The sequence below is a fragment of the Tachyglossus aculeatus genome, chromosome 18, assembly GCF_015852505.1.
Source record: "Tachyglossus aculeatus isolate mTacAcu1 chromosome 18, mTacAcu1.pri, whole genome shotgun sequence".
NCBI classification, from domain to species: Eukaryota; Metazoa; Chordata; class Mammalia; order Monotremata; family Tachyglossidae; genus Tachyglossus; species Tachyglossus aculeatus.
The window spans coordinates 15,978,394-15,999,999 of record NC_052083.1 but is presented as its reverse complement, the minus strand read 5'-3'; the positions used below and the strand labels follow the sequence as shown (position 1 = coordinate 15,999,999).

At 42.0% G+C, this 21,606-nt stretch overlaps 1 protein-coding gene across 4 annotated transcripts in view; it reads left to right on the top strand.

Annotated features, from left to right (window-relative positions):
* The window catches only part of IKZF1 (IKAROS family zinc finger 1), a 139,050-nt gene that overhangs the window by 5,193 nt on the left and 112,251 nt on the right, over positions 1 to 21,606 (top strand). For all 4 annotated transcript variants that reach the window (XM_038760289.1, XM_038760288.1, XM_038760287.1 and 1 more), the window contains exon 2: positions 12,643 to 12,696. In XM_038760289.1, the coding sequence (XP_038616217.1) occupies positions 12,657 to 12,696 (40 nt within the window). In that variant the 5' untranslated portion in view covers positions 12,643 to 12,656. The remainder of the gene's footprint in view (positions 1 to 12,642; positions 12,697 to 21,606) is intronic.

Sequence of the window (21,606 nt, the reverse complement as noted above, 5' to 3'; positions counted from 1 at the left end):
TTTCCTAGGAGTTAGAGTGCTTTGCCCCCAGATTATCTTCATTTACCCATGTCCAGAGTATTAAATTTTGGAGATGCATGTCGTCGCTGTGATGAAGTAGATCATTATGCTTCATTTTCATGCGAAGATTTCTGGGTGTCCCCTTGCTCCACCTTCTCATGTCTAATGGAGAGGCGGGCAGTGGTTTACAGAGTACGGAATTAAATGAATTGCTGAATTGGGGCCCTAATTTAGAAAAAGTGTGTTCTTCGTATTTTCTCATTCAAGTGTGCAAAGGTGCATTTTTCTTTAGAAATCAATTCACTCTCTATGGTAAATCAGACCATTTGTATTATCACTTCTGTTTTGAGAAAGTTGATTTGAATCAGGTTAGTATTAAAACTGAATTAGAGAAAAATGTTAACAAAGCCAGATTTTTAGGTAAGGTTCCAGCTTCCATTTTTCTCATAGTTTTTGGTGCTTTTAAAAACAAATATGAAAAATTGAGTTACCTAAAATGTTTGAAAAAGCCCTCTGTAGATATGGGAATGTATTGTGTATTCCATAAACATCTTTATGTGATCTGAATACATTTTTTCTTTATCAAATGGCTAGAAGTATAGGGTTTCTATTCATGTGGAAACAGGATCTTCACTCTTAATTTTGATTTCTGCTTCTATGCTCTGTCTATTCCTGTGGTAAAAAATAATTTTCCTGGGCAAAATTAGAACAATAAAAACTGAATTCCATTAATAAGACATCTCCTAGACTTAATGGAAAATGTTGAATTTAAAATCATTAGGAGAAATGAAAATGAGGAATTGATCTTAAACTTTTCTGAAGCACTCTAAAATTCTCTCCAGCGCTTTTAATGGAAACTAGAGAGAGAGAGAACAGCCCCCCTAGTGAGATCCTTAGTTTTAGACTGTAAAAGTGACCTTTTCCTAGTTATTTGTGTTAAGTTCTATAATGGTGAGGAAATTAAAGTGGAATTAAAATAGACTTAAAGAAGAAATATGTTGATAAAAACCACAGTCTACTTTATCAAATTATAATGATAAAGTTAACCAGCACAGCCTCGTTGATAAATTGAACACCTAATTAACATTTTCTTTTAAAACTAGTTTGGAAATTTCAGGTCCTTTTTTTTTCTTTTCCAAGAGTTTCCCCCATCCTTTAAGGGTTGGATCCTCTAGGATAATCTGTCACTAGAACCTTTGGATCACATTTCTTCAGGGGTCAAGGGCATTGATGTAATTTGCTATGGAAAACTAGACTAAAACAGGAACCTGATATGATTTAAACTTGGCCATTTGTCCCAGTTAAATCTGTCATGTTTTCTTGTTCTCTGAGACAACAGAGTCCCAACAGGGCTTAGGTGGTAGATACAAATATGCCTCATCCCTCATTTACTCATTTCAGAGAAAGGAGCTTTTCCTTCTCCTGTCTCCTCCCCATGCAGCCACCAGAAAAAAAAGATACCAAATCCATTTAAAAAAAAAATCTAAGCTCCTGTGGATTCTTTCTTTAAGTCTTGTGCACCAGATTGTGATTTCCCCTCTGTAGAGGAATTTTAATTTAATGGTGGCCTAAGAGTTAGTTAATGGATTTGGATGCTGTTAAACTCATACTGTAGATGGGACTAATCTCACAATTCTAAGTTTTTGCTGCCTCACCATAAGAGTGCAATTTAGCAAGTGTGGCAACTTCACTCTGTACCCTTTGATGTCAGGGGTACTAAATGAAGTTTGTGAAATACTGAATCTGTTAGAGATTTGTTGAGTGATAAAAGAAATCTGATGTGTCTAAGTGTTACTTCCCATAACTTGAACACCACTTTAAAAGGTATTCGTGAGCCTACAGTAGAATTTTTTGCCATATTTTATTTTAGGAAAAATGAACTCCTTGGAATATCAGTGTGCATTTCATTCTGTGAATGTGATGGTTACATAGCTCTCAGGTCCCAAGTCCAGCTTTTCCATGTACTTTTCCCAGGTTAACTCACAACCTCTTCCTTCCTATCCCATGTCCCTCTACAAACACTCACCTATATTTATGATGTATTCTCGTGACTGATGTATTTTGTGTTTTCTGTGCGTTGCCCTATTCAGACCACTTGTGGTCACGTATTCAATCTGTGTGCATCTTCTCCCTCTGTTTGGTGCACAAATCTAGGAAGGAGACTGCTTTTAAACATAAGGATGCCTAGAACAGTGTCTGGCTGCCTGTGGTCATTTGGTTAGTGGTTGTTGCAAATGCATGAGTGACCCTGTAAGAAAACCGATGCATGCAGGTGGGGTGAAGCCAAGATTTGGGTGCATTTTCCAGCCTGGTCTCTTTCCTGTGTCCATGCACACTCATTCATTCATTCATTCATTCAATCATATTTACTGAGCGCTTACTGTGTGTAGAGCACTGTACTAAGCTCTCCCATAGTATGTACTGTGTCATTCCCAGGATAATTTGCTTGCAATAATCTGAGCCCAGGCCCATGATAAATACGTGTAAAAGACAGCAATCACATGCTGCCTGTCTTTTTGCCATTTCAGCAAAGCTGTGCATTAAATGAACACGTACATGCTCACTTACAGGTTTGGGGGAGAAATGACATTACTTATTGCCATTGGAAAAACAGCTTTAGGAAACTAGCATGTCATTATTCTTTTTTTAATGCCATTTGTTAAGTGCTTACTGTGTGCCAGGCACTGTATTAAGCGCTGGGGTAGATACAAGCTAATCACGTTGGACACAGTCCGCATCCCACATTGAAGCTCAAAGTCTTACTCCCCATTTCACAGATGAGGTCACTGGGACACAGAAAAGTGAAGTGACTAGTCCAACACATTAGACAAGTGGCAGAGCCAGAATTAGAACCCGGATCCTCTGACTCTCTGGCCCATGCTCTATTCACTGGGCACCACCGTTTCTTCCCTGAGCTTTCCCTTGAGGGTCCAGATTTTCATTTTCCTCTGCAGCTCACAGTTGCCTCCATTCATGGGGTTCCTTTTGAAGTCTATGGAAGGGGAGAAAAAAACTGAAAATATAGGACGAGGTCCAGCCAACTCATTTGGAATTGGACGGAAGTGAGTTCAGGTAGAGTGTTCATCCCTGATCACACATAAAGCAAAACATTCATAGATATGACGTGGGAGAGTGCAGAACTGTACAGTTTCAATATACAGTGCACAGTTTTAATCTTGCAAAAGAGTTTTGAGGTGTCCAGGTAGATGGACCAGGTCTGCCCCTAGGTCTCTAAACAACGTGATCCCGTCAATTCTGAAGTGTGTCAAGGGTAGCTTCTGCTGTATCATAAGCTGTTGTGGTAGCTAAAATTGGTATTCTTTTTTGAAATCTGACTTTATGAGTCAACTAAAATCTATTAAGGATCTTCTTTTTTTAATCCTTCTCGAATAACTCTCCTTTACTAAAAATAGATTTGTCAAGTTTCTGAACCGTTTTTCTAAGGGCTCCAAACATTCACCCTTTCGACCCTTCCCTCTTTAGGTTCTATTTCATACCCAAGAAAAATTGCCGGTGAAGAATTGCATGCACAAACTAGTTTGCCCTCAAAAGGAAGGCCAAGTGGTAAATTGCACCCACAGCAAAACATCCAATTTACACACAATTCTGGCTGCCTCTATTCATTGTAGGAAGAACAACAGTCAAATTGGAATCCCACCATTCTAGTTATTGGCTTTCCATTTTTCTTTCCATTAGGAATTGGTGGAATGGAAAACTCAAAAAAATTATGTTAGAAAGTACATTTTTAAAACTAAAGAAAAAAAGAAATAGAACGCCAAAGAGAAGTACCCTAATAGAATATCAGATAGAAGGAAACGTGTCTACTAGCTCTACTGTGTTACTATCTGCCAGTCATCTAGTGCAGTGTTCGACACACAGTAAGAGCTCAATAAATACCAGTGATATGATTGATGGCCCATAGTTTCTAAGTGCTGTTGACCTTTTTGTCTCTTGGCTATTACAACCTCAGACTTTTTCAAGTAAATTTTTGTCATATTTACTTAACCTAATAGAACAATGAAGTTTTTTTAAGGAGGTTTCTTGCATAAGCATATGTTAAAATGAAGCTACTTTTTCCTTCAAAAGAGGTGATAGTGTAATGGGCCATATGGAAGACTCAGATTCAACCATTTAATTATTAGAGGGGAAAAATATTTACCATTATATGGAAAAAAGACAGTGTTTGGCTGTGTTGCAGGACCGTTGTGGAGTAGATTTATCTATTTTTCACTAAAAACACTTGTCCATTAAACAGCGCAAGCGAATGCCTTCCCATTTCAGTAGAGATCAATCAAGGGTACATATTGAACATTTACTGCATGCAGAGAATCAATCAATCAATCAATCAATCGTATTTATTGAGCGCTTACTATGTGCAGAGCACTGTACTAAGCGCTTGGGAAGTACAAATTGGCAACACATAGAGACAGTCCCTACCCAACAGTGGGCTCACAGTCTAAAAGGGGGAGACAGAGAACAGAACCAAACATACCAACAAAATAAAATAAATAGGATAGAAATGTACAAGTAAAATAAATAAATAAATAAATAAATAAATAGAGTAATAAATATGTACAACCATATATACATATATACAGGTGCTGTGGGGAAGGGAAGGAGGTAAGATGGGGGGATGGAGAGGGGGACGAGGGGGAGAGGAAGGAAGGGGCTCAGTCTGGGAAGGCCTCCTGGAGGAGGTGAGCTCTCAGCAGGGCCTTGAAGGGAGGAAGAGAGCTAGCTTGGCGGAGGGGCAGAGGGAGGGCATTCCAGGCCCGGGGGATGACGTGGGCCGGGGGTCGACGGCGGGACAGGCGAGAACGAGGTACAGTGAGGAGATTAGCGGTGGAGGAGCGGAGGTTGCGGGCTGGGCAGTAGAAGGAGAGAAGGGAGGTGAGGTAGGAGGGGGCGAGGTGATGGAGAGCCTTGAAGCCCAGGGTGAGGAGTTTCTGCCTGATGCGCAGATTGATTGTTAGCCACTGGAGATTTTTGAGGAGGGGAGTAATATGCCCAGAGCGTTTCTGGACAAAGATAATCCGGGCAGCAGCATGAAGTATGGATTGAAGTGGAGAGAGACACGAGGATGGGAGATCAGAGAGAAGGCTAGTGCAGTAGTCCAGAAGGGATAGGATGAGAGCTTGAATGGGCAGGGTAGCAGTTTGGATGGAGAGGAAAGGGCGGATCTTGGCAATGTTGCGGAGCTGAGACCGGCAGGTTTTGGTGACGGCTTGGATGTGAGGGGTGAATGAGAGAGCGGAGTCGAGGATGACACCAAGGTTGCGGGCTTGTGAGACGGGAAGGATGGTAGTGCCGTCAACAGAGATGGGAAAGTCAGGGAGAGGACAAGGTTTGGGAGGGAAGACAAGGAGCTCAGTCTTCGACATGTTGAGCTTTAGGTGGCGGGCGGACATCCAGATGGAGATGTCCTGAAGGCAGGAGGAGATGCGAGCCTGGAGGGAGGGGGAGAGAGCAGGGGCAGAGATGTAGATCTGGGTGTCATCAGCGTAGAGATGATAGTTGAAGCCGTAGGAGCGAATGAGGTCACCAAGGGAGTGAGTGTAGATTGAGAACAGAAGGGGACCAAGCACTGAACCTTGGGGAACCCCCACAGTAAGAGGATGGGAGGGGGAGGAGGAGCCTGCAAAAGAGACTGAGAAAGAATGACCGGAGAGATAAGAGGAGAACCAGGAGAGGACGGAGTCTGTGAAGCCAAGGTCAGATAGCGTGTTGAGGAGAAGGGGGTGGTCCACAGTGTCAAAGGCAGCTGAGAGGTCGAGGAGGATTAGGACAGAATATGAGCCGTTGGATTTGGCAAGCAGGAGGTCATTGGTGACCTTTGAGAGGGCAGTTTCCGTGGAATGAAGGGGACAGAAGCCAGACTGGAGGGGGTCGAGGAGAGAGTTGTTGTTGAGGAATTCTAGGCAGCGTGTGTAGACAACTCGTTCAAGGAGTTTGGAAAGGAATGGTAGGGGGGATATGGGACGATAACTAGAAGGTGAGGTGGGGTCAAGAGAGGGTTTTTTTAGGATGGGAGAGACATGGGCATGTTTGAAGGCAGAGGGGAAGGAACCAGTGGAGAGTGAGCGGTTGAAGATGGAAGTTAAGGAGGGGAGAAGGGATGGAGCGAGAGATTTCATAAGATGAGAGGGAAGAGAACTTCCCAGAGAACTGTACTAAGCTCTTGGGAGATTATAATGCAACAGAGTTGGTATTCATAGTCACTGCTTGCATGAGCTTACAGGGGAGAGACAATAATATAACTAAATAATTTACAGATATGTACAAAAGTGCTGTGGGGCTGAGGGTGCGGTTAATACCAAATGCCCAGAGGGTACGGATTGAGTGCATAGGTGATACAGTGGGGAGAGGGAGTCAAGGAAAAGAGGGCTTAATTGGGAAAGGCCTCTTGGAGGAGAAACATAAATGAATATTATTAATGCCCCCAAATCTGTAGCTCACATGGAGGAAGAGTAAGATGGGTACTAGGGTACCAAGTAAGGAGTAGGGCAGGGGGTTAGTGAGAGGGGATGCAATCTTTTCCCCATCCCACTGCCCCTCTAGACTGTAAACTCCTCGTGAGCAGACTCTGTTGTACTCTCCCAAGCCCTTAGTACAGTGCCTTGCAATCAATTAATCAATCATATTTAGTGAGCACTTGCTAGGTGCATTACTGTGTGCATTTTACTGTGTACAGTACAACAGAATTAGCAGATAAGTTCCCTGCCCATAAGCACTCAATAAATACCATTGATTGATTGATTGATTGATTGATTCAGTATGGCCACCTCCTCCCTCTGACATGATATGAGAAGAAATGTTGGTTAGTAGCATCTAAAAGAGGTGAAATGAGAAGTAGTGGAATGGTGTCAAAAAGGTAAGGTGACGTCTGAGGAGAACTATCAGGAGAAAAATCAGGTGCTGAACCAAATCTGAGTGTAGGAAGCCCACCATGAAACACCAGCCGAATAATAATAATAATAATAATGGTATTTGATAAATGCTTAAGAAGTGCTAGGCACTGTTTTAAGCTAAGTACCAGGATGGATGCAAGCAAATAGGGTTGGACACAGTCCCTGTCCCATGTAAGCCTCAGTCTCAATCCTCATTTTACAGATAGGGGAACTGAGGCCCAGAGAAGTTAAGTGACTTGTCCAAGGTCGCACAGCATGCAAGTGGCGGGATGGGATTAGAACCCATGACCTTCTGACTGCTAGGCCCGTGCTTTATCCACTACACCATGCTGCTTCTCTATTATCTTTATTATCCACCCCAGCATTTAGTACAGTGCCTGGCACATAGTGAGCACTTAACAAATACCATTATTATTCTTTGTAGGAATTCAACCAAGGCATAAAAGCAGCCACATACCTCTCCTCCTGCCCCAGCCTGCTCAGGGAATCCTGATACCAGAACTTTAGCCTGATGGATAGACTCTGTTTTGGACCTTTTCACACCTACTCCCTGATGCTGTCTTTCCTCCCCGGTAGTGGCCTGGATGGCCACAGCGGAGTTCCCAGTCTGTGCCAACTGACAAAGGGGAGAGGGGAAATGATTCTTATGAGTGGACAACTGCTCTCCATTGTGTAGAAACCCGGATGGACTAAGGTATACACATGGATGCACACTCACAGAGAAAATACCCCTTCTACATAAGCATCACGTACTTAATCCTATAATCAAATGTGGTTAAAAGTTCTAGTAGCTGGCCTTTCAGTCAATCCATCAGGAGTATGTATTGTTAATAGTAATAATAATAATAATAATGATAGCATTTATTAAGTACTTACTATGTGAAATGCACTTTTCTAAGTGCTAGGGAGGTTACAAGGTGATCAGGTTGTCCCAAGTGGGGTCTCACAGTCTTAATCCCCATTTTACAGATGAGGGAACTGGGGCGCAGAGAAGTGAAGTGATTTGCCCAAAGTCACACAGCTGACAAGTGGCGGAGATGGGATTTGAACCCATGACCTCTGACTCCAAAGCCCGTGCTCTTTCCACTGAGCCACAGTGCTTCTCTGTGCAGACACTGAACCAGTAGGGTTGGTAGACACTGTCCCTGCCCTCAAGGAGTTTACAATCCAACATGGGAGATAGACACTAAAGTAAATTACAGGTAGGGAGAAGCAACATAGCTTAAAGTTAGGAAAACTAAGTGCTCCCTGGGCTGGGGTGGGTTAGTGAGTACCCAAGTCCTTAGGTGACTCGGAAGTGCAGTGCAGCCTAGGAAAAGAGTTCGGGCCAAGGAGTCAGAGGGCCGAGGTTCTAATCCCTGCTCTGCCGATTGCTTGCTGTGTGACCCTGGGCAAGTCACTTAACTTTTCTGTGCCTTGGTTTCCTCAACTGTAAAATTGGGATTAAATACCTGTCCCAATTAATTCAATACCAACAGGGGAGGAACCCCTACTGGAAGCCCCATGTGGCATAGGGACTGTGTCCAACCTAATTAAGTTATACCTATCCCAGCACTTAAAACCATGTTTGACCTATAGCAAGCACTTAAATATCACTAAAAATGGGAGGGAATAGAAGCGGGAGATGAGAGATTAATCAAGGAAGACCTCCTGGAGGAGATGTGATTTCCTGAGGGCTTTGAAGATGGGGAGAGCTCTGGACTTCCTGATGGAAGGGAGAGGGAGATCCAGAAAGCAGGTAGAATGTGGCCAAGAGGTCAGCAGCAAGAGAGAGAAGAACAAGGCCCAGTGAGTAGATTTGGCCAGAGAGGAGTGAAGAGTGTGGAGGTGGAGTGTAGTAGGAAAGGAGCCAGGATAAGTAGCAGCAGAAAAGCTTAATGAATGCCTTAAAGCCAATCATCAGGAGTATCTGCTTGGTGCAGAGCAGAATGGGCAACCATTGGAAATTTTTAAGCAGTAAGAGGCTTGAGCTAAATGATGTTGAAGATGATCAATAAGATGTAATTGCATCAATAAGATGTAATTGGCATTTGTGACATTTTTTCAACTTGCCTCCAGATTTATCCCATACAAATATGTCCCTAGTTGGACCATGTACATTGAGGCTCATTGTGCTTTTGAATTCATTCATTTGATCGTATTTATTGAGCGCTTACTGTGCGCAGAGCACTGAACTAAGCACTTGGCATCTGCAACAATTTAAAACTCCTCCTGTTGACTGTGCGCCCCTTGAGGACAGGGACTCCATCTCATATACATTGTGTTTCCCCTAATATCCATAATATTAGAGGCACAATAAATGAGTGACAAAGGGAATTAAAGAACTGTCTATCTAGACAATGGAAGAGGAGATTTATTTGGTATACGGTGTATTTGTGCAGGTTCAACAGCTCATCTGGCTAAATCATGGCTACCCTTCCGTTTTCCCCTTCTTTCCTCTGTAGCAAGTTTTTGGATTTTTTTTTTGCCTGAATTATAATAATAATGGAGTTATTTCTTATTTCCAAAGTGGTGTCATCAGATCCTGCCCAAGCCCCGTCTCACATGGGCTGACAGTCCAATAGATATTTTATCCCCATTTTACAGATGGGGAAACTAAGGCACAGAGAGGTTAAGTGTCTAAAGTCACTCAACAGGCAGGTCGCAGAGCTGGGACTAGAACTGTGGTCTCCTGAAACCTGTCATGTGCTCTTTCCACTAGGCCCCGTTGCCTTCCAATGATAATAAGAATAATAATTGTAGTTTTTGTTCTTACTCTGTGCCTATATACTGTAATAATAAAAATTGAGTTATTTGTTAAGCATTTACTGTGTGTGAAGCACTGTAATAATAATAATAATCTTGGTATTTGTTAGGCACATATTGTGTGTCGAGCACATACTAAACGCTGGGGTAGATGCAAGATAATCAGGTCCCATTTGGGGCTCACAGTCCAAGATGGAGGCAGAACAGGCAATGAATCCCCATTTTGCTTATGAGGGAACCGAGGCCCAGAGAAGTTAAGTGACTTGCCCAATGTCACACAGACATATGGCGGAGCCAGGACTAGAACCCAGGTCCTCTGACTCCCAGGCCTGTGCTCTTTCCACTTGGCCTTAGTGCTTCTGGCTAATGTCTTCAATTCTCCACTTCATTTTGTCAGTGTAGCATGAAAACCACGGTGTGATTTAGTCATCCTTCTCTAGCTGCCATTTGACTATGCAGATTCCTGTGAAGTGTTTCCTTCCCAGCTTAGGTCAATTTTCCCATTCTCAGTCAGAACAGAAATGTGTCAGTAATAGTAAGTGGCATCATTCCCACCCTAATTTTCCAGTAGAAAATCAGCCAATTTTAGCCTGATTTTGCCTATTCTATACTAAGGGCAAAATGGATACTCAGAGTCAACATGATTCCAGAGGTATTTGAGCTCTTTAAAGCACATGCACACTTCTAAGCCTGCCCCAACAACCTTGACATCCCTACATTTGGCAGTGCTATGCTTTGCTTGACAGAGTAAATTTTAGACCTTTTTAGCATTCCATCTTTGACTTCAGTGGCCTGAGGATGGAGTGTACAGGGAGGACATGGCCTACCAGCATCCTTAGATTTCAGCTGTCGATCACGTGGATTCTTAGACCAATCAAGAGGCACCTTCAAGGAAACAATCACCGTGGTTCTGCTGCCCTGTGTTCTTGAATCCAACATAAAATGTGTGCTAGACCATCTGAGCTCAGTTATGGAAGAAAATAATACTAGTTTTGAAACTTCTTTTCTTCAGGTTGAAGTCGTTGCTGGGTCTTAGTAAGCAGCAAGAAACTTCACTCAGATTCTTTTCTATTTTTCAGAAACTGCCACACTGTATCCCCAGTGTGGACACAATATCACTGATTATTCATTTGGCTTTGGCCAACGAAAACTCTACATCAAAGCCACCCTGTTTCATCGAAATGGAGATGGGTCAGATGTGGATCCGTTTTAGGGACAGAAATTTAGTACGCTTGCATTTATTTCGGTTCAAGTCCCGGCTCTGCCACATGTCCGCTGTGTGACCTTGGGCAAGTCACTTCACTTCTCTGAGCCTCAGTTACCTCATCTGTAAAATGGGGATTAAGACTGTGAGCCCCACGTGGGACAACTTGATCACCTTGTATCCCCCCACAGCGCTTAGAACAGTGCTTTGCACATAGTAAGCGCTTAACAAATGCCATCAAAAAAAAAAAGAAGAAGCAGGAGAGAAGTTTCACCTTACTTGAATTTCCATGAAAAAAACCAATACGGTTTTGTTTTATCCAATAAACTATATCTATACAGTTCTCCTATTTGTACAATCCATTTAAACAATTAGGTTGATTATTTTTCAGGGTTTACTGAACTGCTTGACCATTCAATTTAATATAAGGGTTCTTGTTTTCCGCAGCAATAGTAGTACTTTACCCTTAGTTTTAGATGACACCTTTCCTCCTCAAAACCTATAAGCACTTTGACCTCCTTAGAGAAATACTTAAAAGACTGTATGATAAGAGTTTTCCATTTCATTTTATTATGAATTCTTATTTGCCACTAGGGTTCCAAAGTCAGGCAGATCTAGGTTATTCATTTATTCATTTGAGAGTAACCTCCTTTGAGAACATGGCTTGTGGAGAGTTATGTCATCAGCTTGGGTAGTGAACCCAATTCATCTGTTCGCCCATTGGTTTCCAATTCCTTTTCTGCGAATAGGTGTCTCCCCTTCTCTCTAAACATCTGGGTGAGTAAGAGGAACTCCATAGTTCAGAGCATAAAGAGCAGTTTCAGGCCGAGCGGGGATTATACCCGACCTGTGCGTTTTTCTATCGAAGGAACTTCTCCTGGGGACCTGAGACGTCGGTAAGCCCGAGTTCCAAACGAGAAACCATGATTTCCGCCCCACCGAACCCTCAGTGCGCTTGCCCGTGGTGCCGGGAGGTGACTCGGAACTTAGTCTCTGGAACGTTGAAAGTGTTGCAACATAAGGGGCAGTAGCTTCCCAGTATTTGTAACAAATCTGAGGAGCTAGCCATCTGTCAGCAAAACAGGAAGGCTCCAGTTCCCTTTCTCCCGTGGGTTTGTTTCTCTATTTTAGGGAGCTTCACTTCTCCCTGTGAAGAAGAGAGGTGGTGAGAGCAGAAGGAAGGAATCTTGAAAGAGTGAGGGACAAAGACTGAAGCTGCTGTTTTGCCCATCTGCCACAGCTTGAGGTGTATTCATTATTAACGGAGATAGTGAAGAGCTGCTCAGATATGCAGCCCTGCCTGGGTAAATGAGACATTCTTCAGCAAATTGCTTCGTTTTTTGATTGCTGATTGTACGCGTGTCACCAAGCTGACTCAAGGTTCATCGATGCATGCTCAGTAAATTAGAAAGAACATAACTATGGATCAGCCAAGAGAATGAATTCTGTGCCTACAATGACCCAGGGCCATTTAATTTTCTGCTTAATTTTGTTGCAGTCAGTTTGCATTTTGGGTTATTATGCAGTAGGAAATTAACAATAAATAACAAATTTGGTCTTCCTGGGCTTGTAATGATATTTTTATAAATCTTTGTAATGCTGTTTTTAAAAGGATCAAGGTCTGTGCCAGTCTGATACCCCAGCAAGTACGCGAAGAAGGAAATAAAGAAAAAAAATGCATTATTCCTGCCAGATAACCTTGTTGTTAAATAGCAAAGGTTTTCTTTCTCCCCTTTTTTCATTAATATTTTGTGTTAACTTAAAATCCCGTTTTTTCTTTCTCAGATAACCTGAGAAAAATGGAAACAGATGAGCCTCAAGACATGTCCCAGATTTCAGGTGAGATCCTTAAAAACTTAGTCTTCCGGGTATCACATTGGTACTCTACTGTCCCATTGCTCAGTGGAATGATGACAATACTCAGGTTGAAGATGGAGACCCTTAAATGTGGAAAGTTCAATATAGTATTCATATTCTAATCAAATATATAGTCTCAGATTATTAGATTTTTCAAATGACTTTGAAAGCAGGCAGAATGAAAATTGGCTCTTCTGCCGTTAAATCTGGTATCATCTTGGAAAGCCTCAAATTTGAGATTGTACTACTGGGAGGAAATGGCTGATTGCCACATGCTGGACATAGGAAAGATGAACACTGGTGATGGCTAAGAAAATGTCATGTGGTGGGTGGGATTCTGGAATAATGTCAAGTGCCGTGCCTCTGTGCTTAATAAATACCATTGATGGATGATGTGGAGTCAATACCCTGGATGTTAAGGAGGTCCTTATCTTGCATCCTTCTGAATTCCTTTGATCCATTGCACCTTTGGAAACCTAGAACCAGGAGGGATGGCTAAAAATAATAATGGAAATTTATTAAGTGCCTACTAAATGTTGGGGTAGACACAATGCAGTCAGATCAGACACAACCTCTGTCCCTCATGTGGCTCAGTGCCTTTGTGCATGGATCTCATGATCGTCACTCACTATTAAAAAATACCTCAAACTCTGAGGTGTTTCACAGTGCGGTCAGTTGCTATCTTGAAGAACCGTGAAGTGCGAACTCTGGTAAAGATACATCACCTCAGCAATCTAAGGATCTATCTGGTCTGCCCTGTCTTCTCCCCAGAAATCCCAGTTTTAGTAATTTCTGGAGGGCTTCTTCATCTCCCTAGTAGGAAATTGAATCACAGATGGGTGCCCCCTAAAAGGGAAATATTTTTACCTGGATCCAAGGTTGACTGTTTTAAAATAATTTTCCTATTCTTATGGCACTTGTTAAACATGTACTTTGTGCCAAGCATTGCTTAAAATACATAGATACAAGATAATCAGGTGGGACCCTAATCCCTGTCCCATGGGGAATTACCATCTAAGTAGGAGGAAGTAAAATCTAATCTCCATTTATAGTTGAGGAAACTGAGGCTCAGAGAAATTAAATGGCATGTCCAAGGTCACACAACTGACAAGTGGGCAGAGCCAGGATTAGAACCCAGATCCTTTAACTCCTAGGTCTGTGCCCTTCCCATTGGACCATGCTGCTTCCCTTAAGCAGCATGGAAGTACATTTTACATAATATGTTTATCTAATTGATTATTTATGTAATTAAGTTTTATATATACTTCAGATATACTCAGTGCTTTTTATTCAATGAAATAATTCCCAGGATTTATTCGCTTTTGAGTCTGAGACTGAATCTGAGGTTGTGAGACTAGGTTGGAAAGGAAGGGGAGATATTCTTCAGTATTGCTGAAGGGTTGTGAAGGAGAGGATGGAGGGCATTAGTTCTGTTCAGCAGTTCGCTGGAAACTGGTTAAAGCCAACTCTTCAAAGCTTCTTTTAGTGACTGTTTCCTGCTGCCCTGTTAAGACATTTATTGAGTGTTTATTTTAGGTGCTTCATCTCCTCATGCAAGAGGTGTTGGAATGCAAATTTCTTCTATATTTCCTATAGAATAAAAGCACAGAACATGAAATAATAATCAGCGTGTGAGGGTGACTGTTCAAATCATGAAATGTGATCCAAGAGGGCTTTTCAGGAAAATACAAAAAGTCTCACCAGAACAGTGTTCTTAAGTCTGGATTTTCTAACAAACCACCAGTCACACCTGAGCATATACCTGAGCTTTGTTCCAGTTACTGTTTTCTTATTGAAAATATCTCTCTGCATTCTGTAGGGTATAAGTTGCAAACTAATGGGAAGAGTTTCCCAGTGTGGAAAAGCAGGTGGGGAAAGCGACGGATGGTGGAGTTCCTGCAAGGGCAGTGTAGAGAGGTGTCTGAGGCTTGCCACAGTGCCTGTTGCCTCCTATATTTGGAGACATTTGCTCTAATCAGATTTTTCTCAGCATTTTAATGGCTGAAAATTGTGTATACTTTAATCCCCAAAGAACTGACTACTTTCACAGAAGCAGTGTGCCTGGTAGAAAGTGTACAGTGCTGGGAGTCGAGGACATGGGTTTTAATCCCACTTCTGCCCCTGGCCTGCTGTGTGACTTCAGGCAAATCACAACTTCTCTGTGCCTCAGTTTCCTCATTAGTAATGTGGGGATCCAATACCAGTTCTCTCTAAGACTTTGAATCCTTTGTAGGATGGGGACTGTCCAATCTGAAGAGCTTGTATTTATCCCAGTGCTTAGCAGAGTGCTTGACACTTAGGAAGAGTTTAACAAGTACCACACTATCCAGCAAAGAGCAAATGTCACACTACTACTATAGTCTCCTGGATAAATATTGGCTCTTCCCATTCTAATTCCCTCACTTTCAGCCTTGGGTGACTTTACTGTCGAGAATTTTATGAGAAATTATGTAGTGGATTTGAGAGGGCGGAAACTGTTTTAAGTGTGAAATCTGAAGACAAGAATGAGACATTAGCTTCTACCACGCCCTTCATTAATATAGGTTGCATGATCTCAAATGGTAAGGGGTGCTTTCTGGGGGAGTGAGTGTCTGGAAAATCTACTTAACTTTTAATCCTCAAATCTTAATTTTAGAGATTATTATTCCATGGATGGTTTTTCTATTTCAGGGGTACATGATGGTGTATATTTCGAGGAAGTGGAGAGATAATAAATATTGCTTTCCTTAAAGACCTTAAAGTAATAACATTAATAATAGTATATGTTAAGTACTTACTATGTGCCAAGCACTGTACTAAGCACTGGAGTAGGTGAAAAACAATCAGGTTGGACACAGTCCCTGGGGCTTACAGTGTAATAATAATAATCATGATGATGGTATTTGTTAAGTGCTTGCTCTGTGCCAAGCACTGTTCTAAATGCTGGGATAGGTACATGGTAATCAGATTGTCCCACATGGGGCTCACATTTTCAATCCCCATTTTACAGATGAAGTAACTGAGGCACAGAGAAGTGAAGTGACTTGCCCAAAGGTCACACAGCAGACAAGTGGCGGAAGTGGGATTAGAACCCACGACCTCTGACTTCCAAGCCCATACTCTTGCCACTAGGCAATACTGCTTCTCTATAGTATAAGGAAGAGGGAGAACGGGTATTGAATGTCCATATTACAGAAGAGGCAACTGAGGCCCAGAGAAGTTAAACAACATGCCCAGTGTCTCACAGAAGGCAAGTGGTGGTTCTTGGATTAGAACCCAAATGGGAAGCAGTGTTGCCTAATGGATAGAACATGGGCCTGGAAGTCAAAAGACTTGGGTTCTAAGCCCAGCTCCACCAGTTGTCTGCTGTGTTACCTTGGTCAAGTCACTTCACTACTCTGTGCCTCAGTTACCTCATCTGTAAAATGGGGATTAAGCCTGTGAGCGCCATGTGGGACATGGACTGTTTCCAACGTGATTAACTTGTATATATCCCAGAGTTTAGTGCCTGTTTCATAGTAAGCACTTAACGAATACCACTCAGAACAAAACAACAACAAAAACCCCCCATGATCCTCTGATTTCCCGGTTTGGGCTCTTCCCATTCTCTCCACTAGGCCATGCTGCTTTTTCAAAAAAAACCCCACGAAAATAGTCTAGGTCAGTAGTCAATAGTCAAAGGAGTAGATTATTTAAAATACTTTGTGTAATTTAGCAACACTGTAAATATACAGAACCCTATTTTAGCTGTTTTTATTAGAAAGTAGAATGCTCCTCACCGAGTCACTAATAAACTTTCTTTTCAAATTGTATTATAATTGTAGATTATAATAAAGACGGTGCTTAGCAGAGAGCAGCATGGCCTAATGCTTGGAGCACGGGCCTGGGAGTAAGAAGGACCTGGGTTCTAATTCTGGGTCTGCCACATGCCTGCTGTGTGATCATGGGCAAGTCACTTCACTTCTGTGGACCTAAATTCTCTCATCTGTGAAATGGGGATTAAGACTGTGAGCCCTATGTGGGACAGGAACTTTGTCCCACTTGATCAGCTTGTATCTACCCTAGGGCTTAGAAGAATGCTTGCCACAGGAATAAGTTCTTAACAGATACCATCATTATATGTACATAAGTGCCCTGGGGCTGGGGGTGGGGTGAATATCAAGTGGTTAAGGGATACAGAACCCTCTTCTTTTGGAGCATAAAATACCTCATCAGCTTTATTTAGTGCAGATAGGTCTGCTGATGATTTGTAATAAAGAGGAAACTGACATACATTTAGACAAATGACTTCTGACAGTCATAAAAGAAGACTCAGAAAACAGAGTAGTACTAGTAATACTATTTATTAAGCCCTTACTATCTGCTGAGCTCTGAACTAAACACGGGGAGAAAATACAGAGGTGGAAATTAGACACAGTCCCTGTGCCCAAGGGGGTTTAAAATCTAAGAGCTAATCAGACTTAGAGCAGCAGCGTGGCTCAGTGGAAAGAGCACGGGCTTTGGAGTCAGAGGTCATGTGTTCGAGTCCCGGCTCTGCCACATGTCTGATGTGTGACCTTGGGCAAGTCACTTAACTTCTCGGAGCCTCAGTTACCTCATCTGTAAAATGGGGATGATGGCTGTAAGCCCCACGTGGGACAGCCTGATCACCTTGTATCCCCCCCCAGCGCTTGGAACAGTGCTTTGCACATAGTAAGCGCTTAACAAATGCCATCATTTTTTTTAACCAGTAGTCTTCTTCCCAGCCAAACCATTTGTTGCCATGCTCTGTCCATACTATAGGAAACAGTGTCAACTACCTTTGAGGATTTTGTTTTGATTTGATTTTTTTGGTTTTGAAAGACATGGTAGATGGGGACAGCATTTAGCATCCAGTCTTATACTAAGATGTGATACATTCTGCACTTAGATGTGATCTACCAAAATTGTATATTGCTATTCTGTGCCCAGACTGTAGAGATGTAGTGTGTTAGTTATTTTTGAGGTTTTTATTTTGATTTGATTTGGGGGTTTTGAAAAACATAGTGGATTGGGACAGCATTAGCACCCAATTCTATACTAAGATGGGATACCTATATGGTTCATGTAATTTTTGCAATAATTTGAGTAAGCTATAGTAGGAGGAGATTGTAGTTGAATGAATTTTATTTTCTTCGGAGCCCATAACTGTTAGTTCTTTCAAAAAAGCCACATTTTTCCAAATTAAATTTTATATTCATTACATTTCCTTAGGGTTTGGGGACGGGGGGCTTTTTATTTTCTGTTTTTTCACCTTTCTAAAACTAAAGGTTTTTAAATAAGAGTATTTAATAAATCTAACATATAGTCATGTTTTCTTGTATCTTGTGGATTAAATTCTTTTCATCCACAAGCATTATCCAGTACTAATAAAATGGGCAAAGCTGCTTAAATAACAACAATGAGCTAATTTAGAGGAATTGGAGAGACAAATTTTTACCTAGCATAAATGCACACATGCATCTCTCTCTCTCTCTCTCTCTCTCTCTCTCTCTCTCTCTCTCTCTCTGCCTCCCTCCCTCTTTCCCTCTCCCCTCTACAGTCTTAAGGGCTGAAAGGGTTGGATAATTGATAATTGCCAGTTGGCATCCTGGGTTATGATCCTCCCTTTTCTGATGCACCTCTATTCTGAGTGATGATGGACTTAAATTTCACCCTGAAAAGTATTCAGCATACTCTTCCCTGGGTTAAAACAATGTAAACTCATCAAAATAACTGGCTCAGTGATATTTAGCTATGCAAGTCCAGAACAGTGCTTGGCACTTAAGTGCCTACCAAATACCATCATTATTAGTAGTATGATATGTGTGCATATACATGTATTATCATTATTATTTCTTAAGTGCTTACTGTGTGTCATTCACTGTTCTAACTGCTGAGTTAGATACAAGTTAATCTGGTGAGACACAGTCCCTGGGGCTCACAACCTAGGTAGGAGGAAGAACAGGAATTAAATCCCCAATTTTCAGATGAGGAAACTGAGATACACAGATGTTAACTGACTTGCCCAAGGTCACAAAGCAGGCACCTGGCACAGCCAGAATTAGAACTCGGACCCTCTGACTCCCAAGTCCATATTCTTTCTTCTAGGGCACTGGTTCTCATGCATGCATGCATGTACACATATATTTCTCCAGGGGGAAAGGGAGAGGGAGAAAAGAGGTTGAAAAGTACAGAGTCCATGCAAGATGCTAAGAAATATTTTACTCGTGAGCTGGGGAAAAATATAGGCTGCAGGTGGAACTGTTGTTGTGTAATGTGGACCTAAAGGGTATTTGTATTACCGTGATTTGGTTTGGTTTAGCATTATTACCTTTAACATCACTTATGAATCTGGGTACGCTTGTTACATTTTAAATGGAAAAGGGGTGGGCAATTTTGTTGGTTTAAATTCATCTGTAAAAATGTGGGATTGCATATTTGAAGGTTTCCATACAATGGGAAATTTATCAGTATAACAGTTTAAAAGCGCAATAGCCATGAAATGAAACCAGTCTGCATCTGGAATCAAGACGAAAAACTCACAGAAGAATCCTTGATAACTCATCGCACCTTACCACTGCTCTTAATGCAATCTTTTGTCGCATAAACAAATATTGTACTAAGATGGGGAAAGTTCGTAAAGTCGAACTTCTTTCTTAAGAAGATGTAGAACTTCATTTAACCTAATCTAATTTTAGTTATTTAATGCAATCTTCTAGTCATGGCAGCCTGGGGCATTATCCTCCTGGCCTTTGCCTGTGGGTGAATTTGACGTGACAACATTTTCGTTTTCTTAAATGGCAAACCACCACTGACATTGGATGCAAATGATCAATTTCCCAGCCCCCAAAGGATGCTAATGATTAGTCACCAGAGAAAAAGCACACCATTTGGTCTGGGCAGGTGGTTTGAAGAAAACTGCCAAGATGTTGGAATAGCTGTAGTAGAAAAGTTGAACAATTTCATTTGCAAGGTGTTTCAACGTCACACATTTCTTCAAAGATGGTCATGGACCTCTTGATAGGGTACTAGCAAGTTCTTGCTTTATACCTGTTGTTGCTGGACTTACTGAGGCTAATCTCTTTTCCCCCTTTTATTTTTGTATGCCTTTTCCACATGTAGGGCTCTTGTTCATCAAGTCTTTACCCCTTCAGTCCCCGCTGATTTTCCTTTATCTTTCTGGATCGAAAGGCTTCGTAATATAGATAAGCATTTTCAATAATTACATAGAGTTGGTTATACTGCATGTCAAAAGTCGTGAAAAAAAAAAGCGAACACAATTACAAGCCGTCTGGCTTCCTACTCCAGGAGGCAGGCATCTGGCTCTTCCTGATCAGTGATCAGATTCCCAGGGGATTCCAGGGTAGGATGGTAGGATAAGGAGAACCCAGGCCACATGCAGCTGCCAAGTGCTTAGTACAGTACTCTGCACATAGTAATCACTCAATAACTGCCACTGGTAATGATGATGAGTACAGAACAGAGCAGCAGGGGGTAAATGACACAGTTGAGATCTCAAATACCATTCTTTGGCACAATCTAATACCCAATTTTGGGGAGATCAGTTGCTAACTTGGCTTCCTTGGTCCTTTCCTACCCCCTTCTTTTCCAGACAGAATGGATGACCCCGCTCTGGGGTGGTGGAGTGAGCCAAAGCAGGAAGAGACTGTAGCTGCAATATTTTCCAGAGCCCTTTTTCTCTTCCTGTCTCTGGTCTGCCAAGTCTTCTTTCCATCATGCCACCCAACACCCCCTCGCTGATGATGTGGCTCAGGAAGTTCCGTAATGGGGGAAGGGACATAGATTTCGGTGCCTGATGTGAGCCTGGTCCATTGGATGGCAACATGAATCCATGTTTAGCCCTAAAACCAATGGTATTTATTGAGCTCTACTGTGTGCAGAGCACTGTTCTGCATGCTTGGGAGAGTACAGCATAGACACATTTCCTGCTTGCAACGAGCTGAAAATGTTTCGCTGAAATTATAAAACAGTTTGAAGGAGAAAAAGTCAGTCAGACAATCAGTAATATTTTTGAACCCCTATTGGGTGCAGAGGCATACAGTAAAGTTAGAAGACATGATCCTTGCCTTCAAGGAGTTTACAGCCTAGCTGGGGAGAAATCATAAAATCATTTCCATCTTTTCTAAGTTGCTATTCTTGTGGAATGCCGAATAAAGTCTACCAAAATTTATATTTTCCAGGTCTTGAATTCTAATGGCTTGTATAATGAGCAGTGCTAGATATGAATTTTATTCTTGGGGACAATTGAAATGACAGAAATATAATTCTAATTGCCCTTTTTCTGCTTTGGTGTAGAAAGTAAAGCGATTATTTGGGTATATTATCTATGAAAAGTCGAATACTGGGGTAGGAAATGGAGGAGAAGGAAGAGTGCGCACACGTGCGCGAGTGTGTGTGTGTGTGTGTGTGTGTGTGTGTGTGTGTTATGAGAAGAATCGGTATATGAAAGCTCAGTGGGGGCTGTATGAGCAGTTGAGATGGTCTTGTAATATTACTTTATAGTATCTGTTAAGCATTTACTATGGGCCAGGCACTGTCCTAAATGCTGGGGGGGAAACAAACTAATCAGGTTGGACACAATCCATGTCCCACATGGGGCTCACAGTCTAAATCCCCATTTTACACATAAATAATAATAGTAATAATGATGGCATTTGTTAAGTGTTTACTGTGTGCAAAGCACTGTTCAAAGCACTGGGGGGGGATACAAGGGAATCAGATTGTCCCAAGGGCTCACAGTCTTCATCCCCATTTTACAGATGAGGTAACTGAGGCTCTGAGAAGTTAAGTGACTTGCCCAAGGTCACACAGCAGACATGTGGTGGAGCTGGGATTCGAACCCATTACCTCTGACTCCAACACATACCTGAAGCATAGAGAAGCTAAGCGACT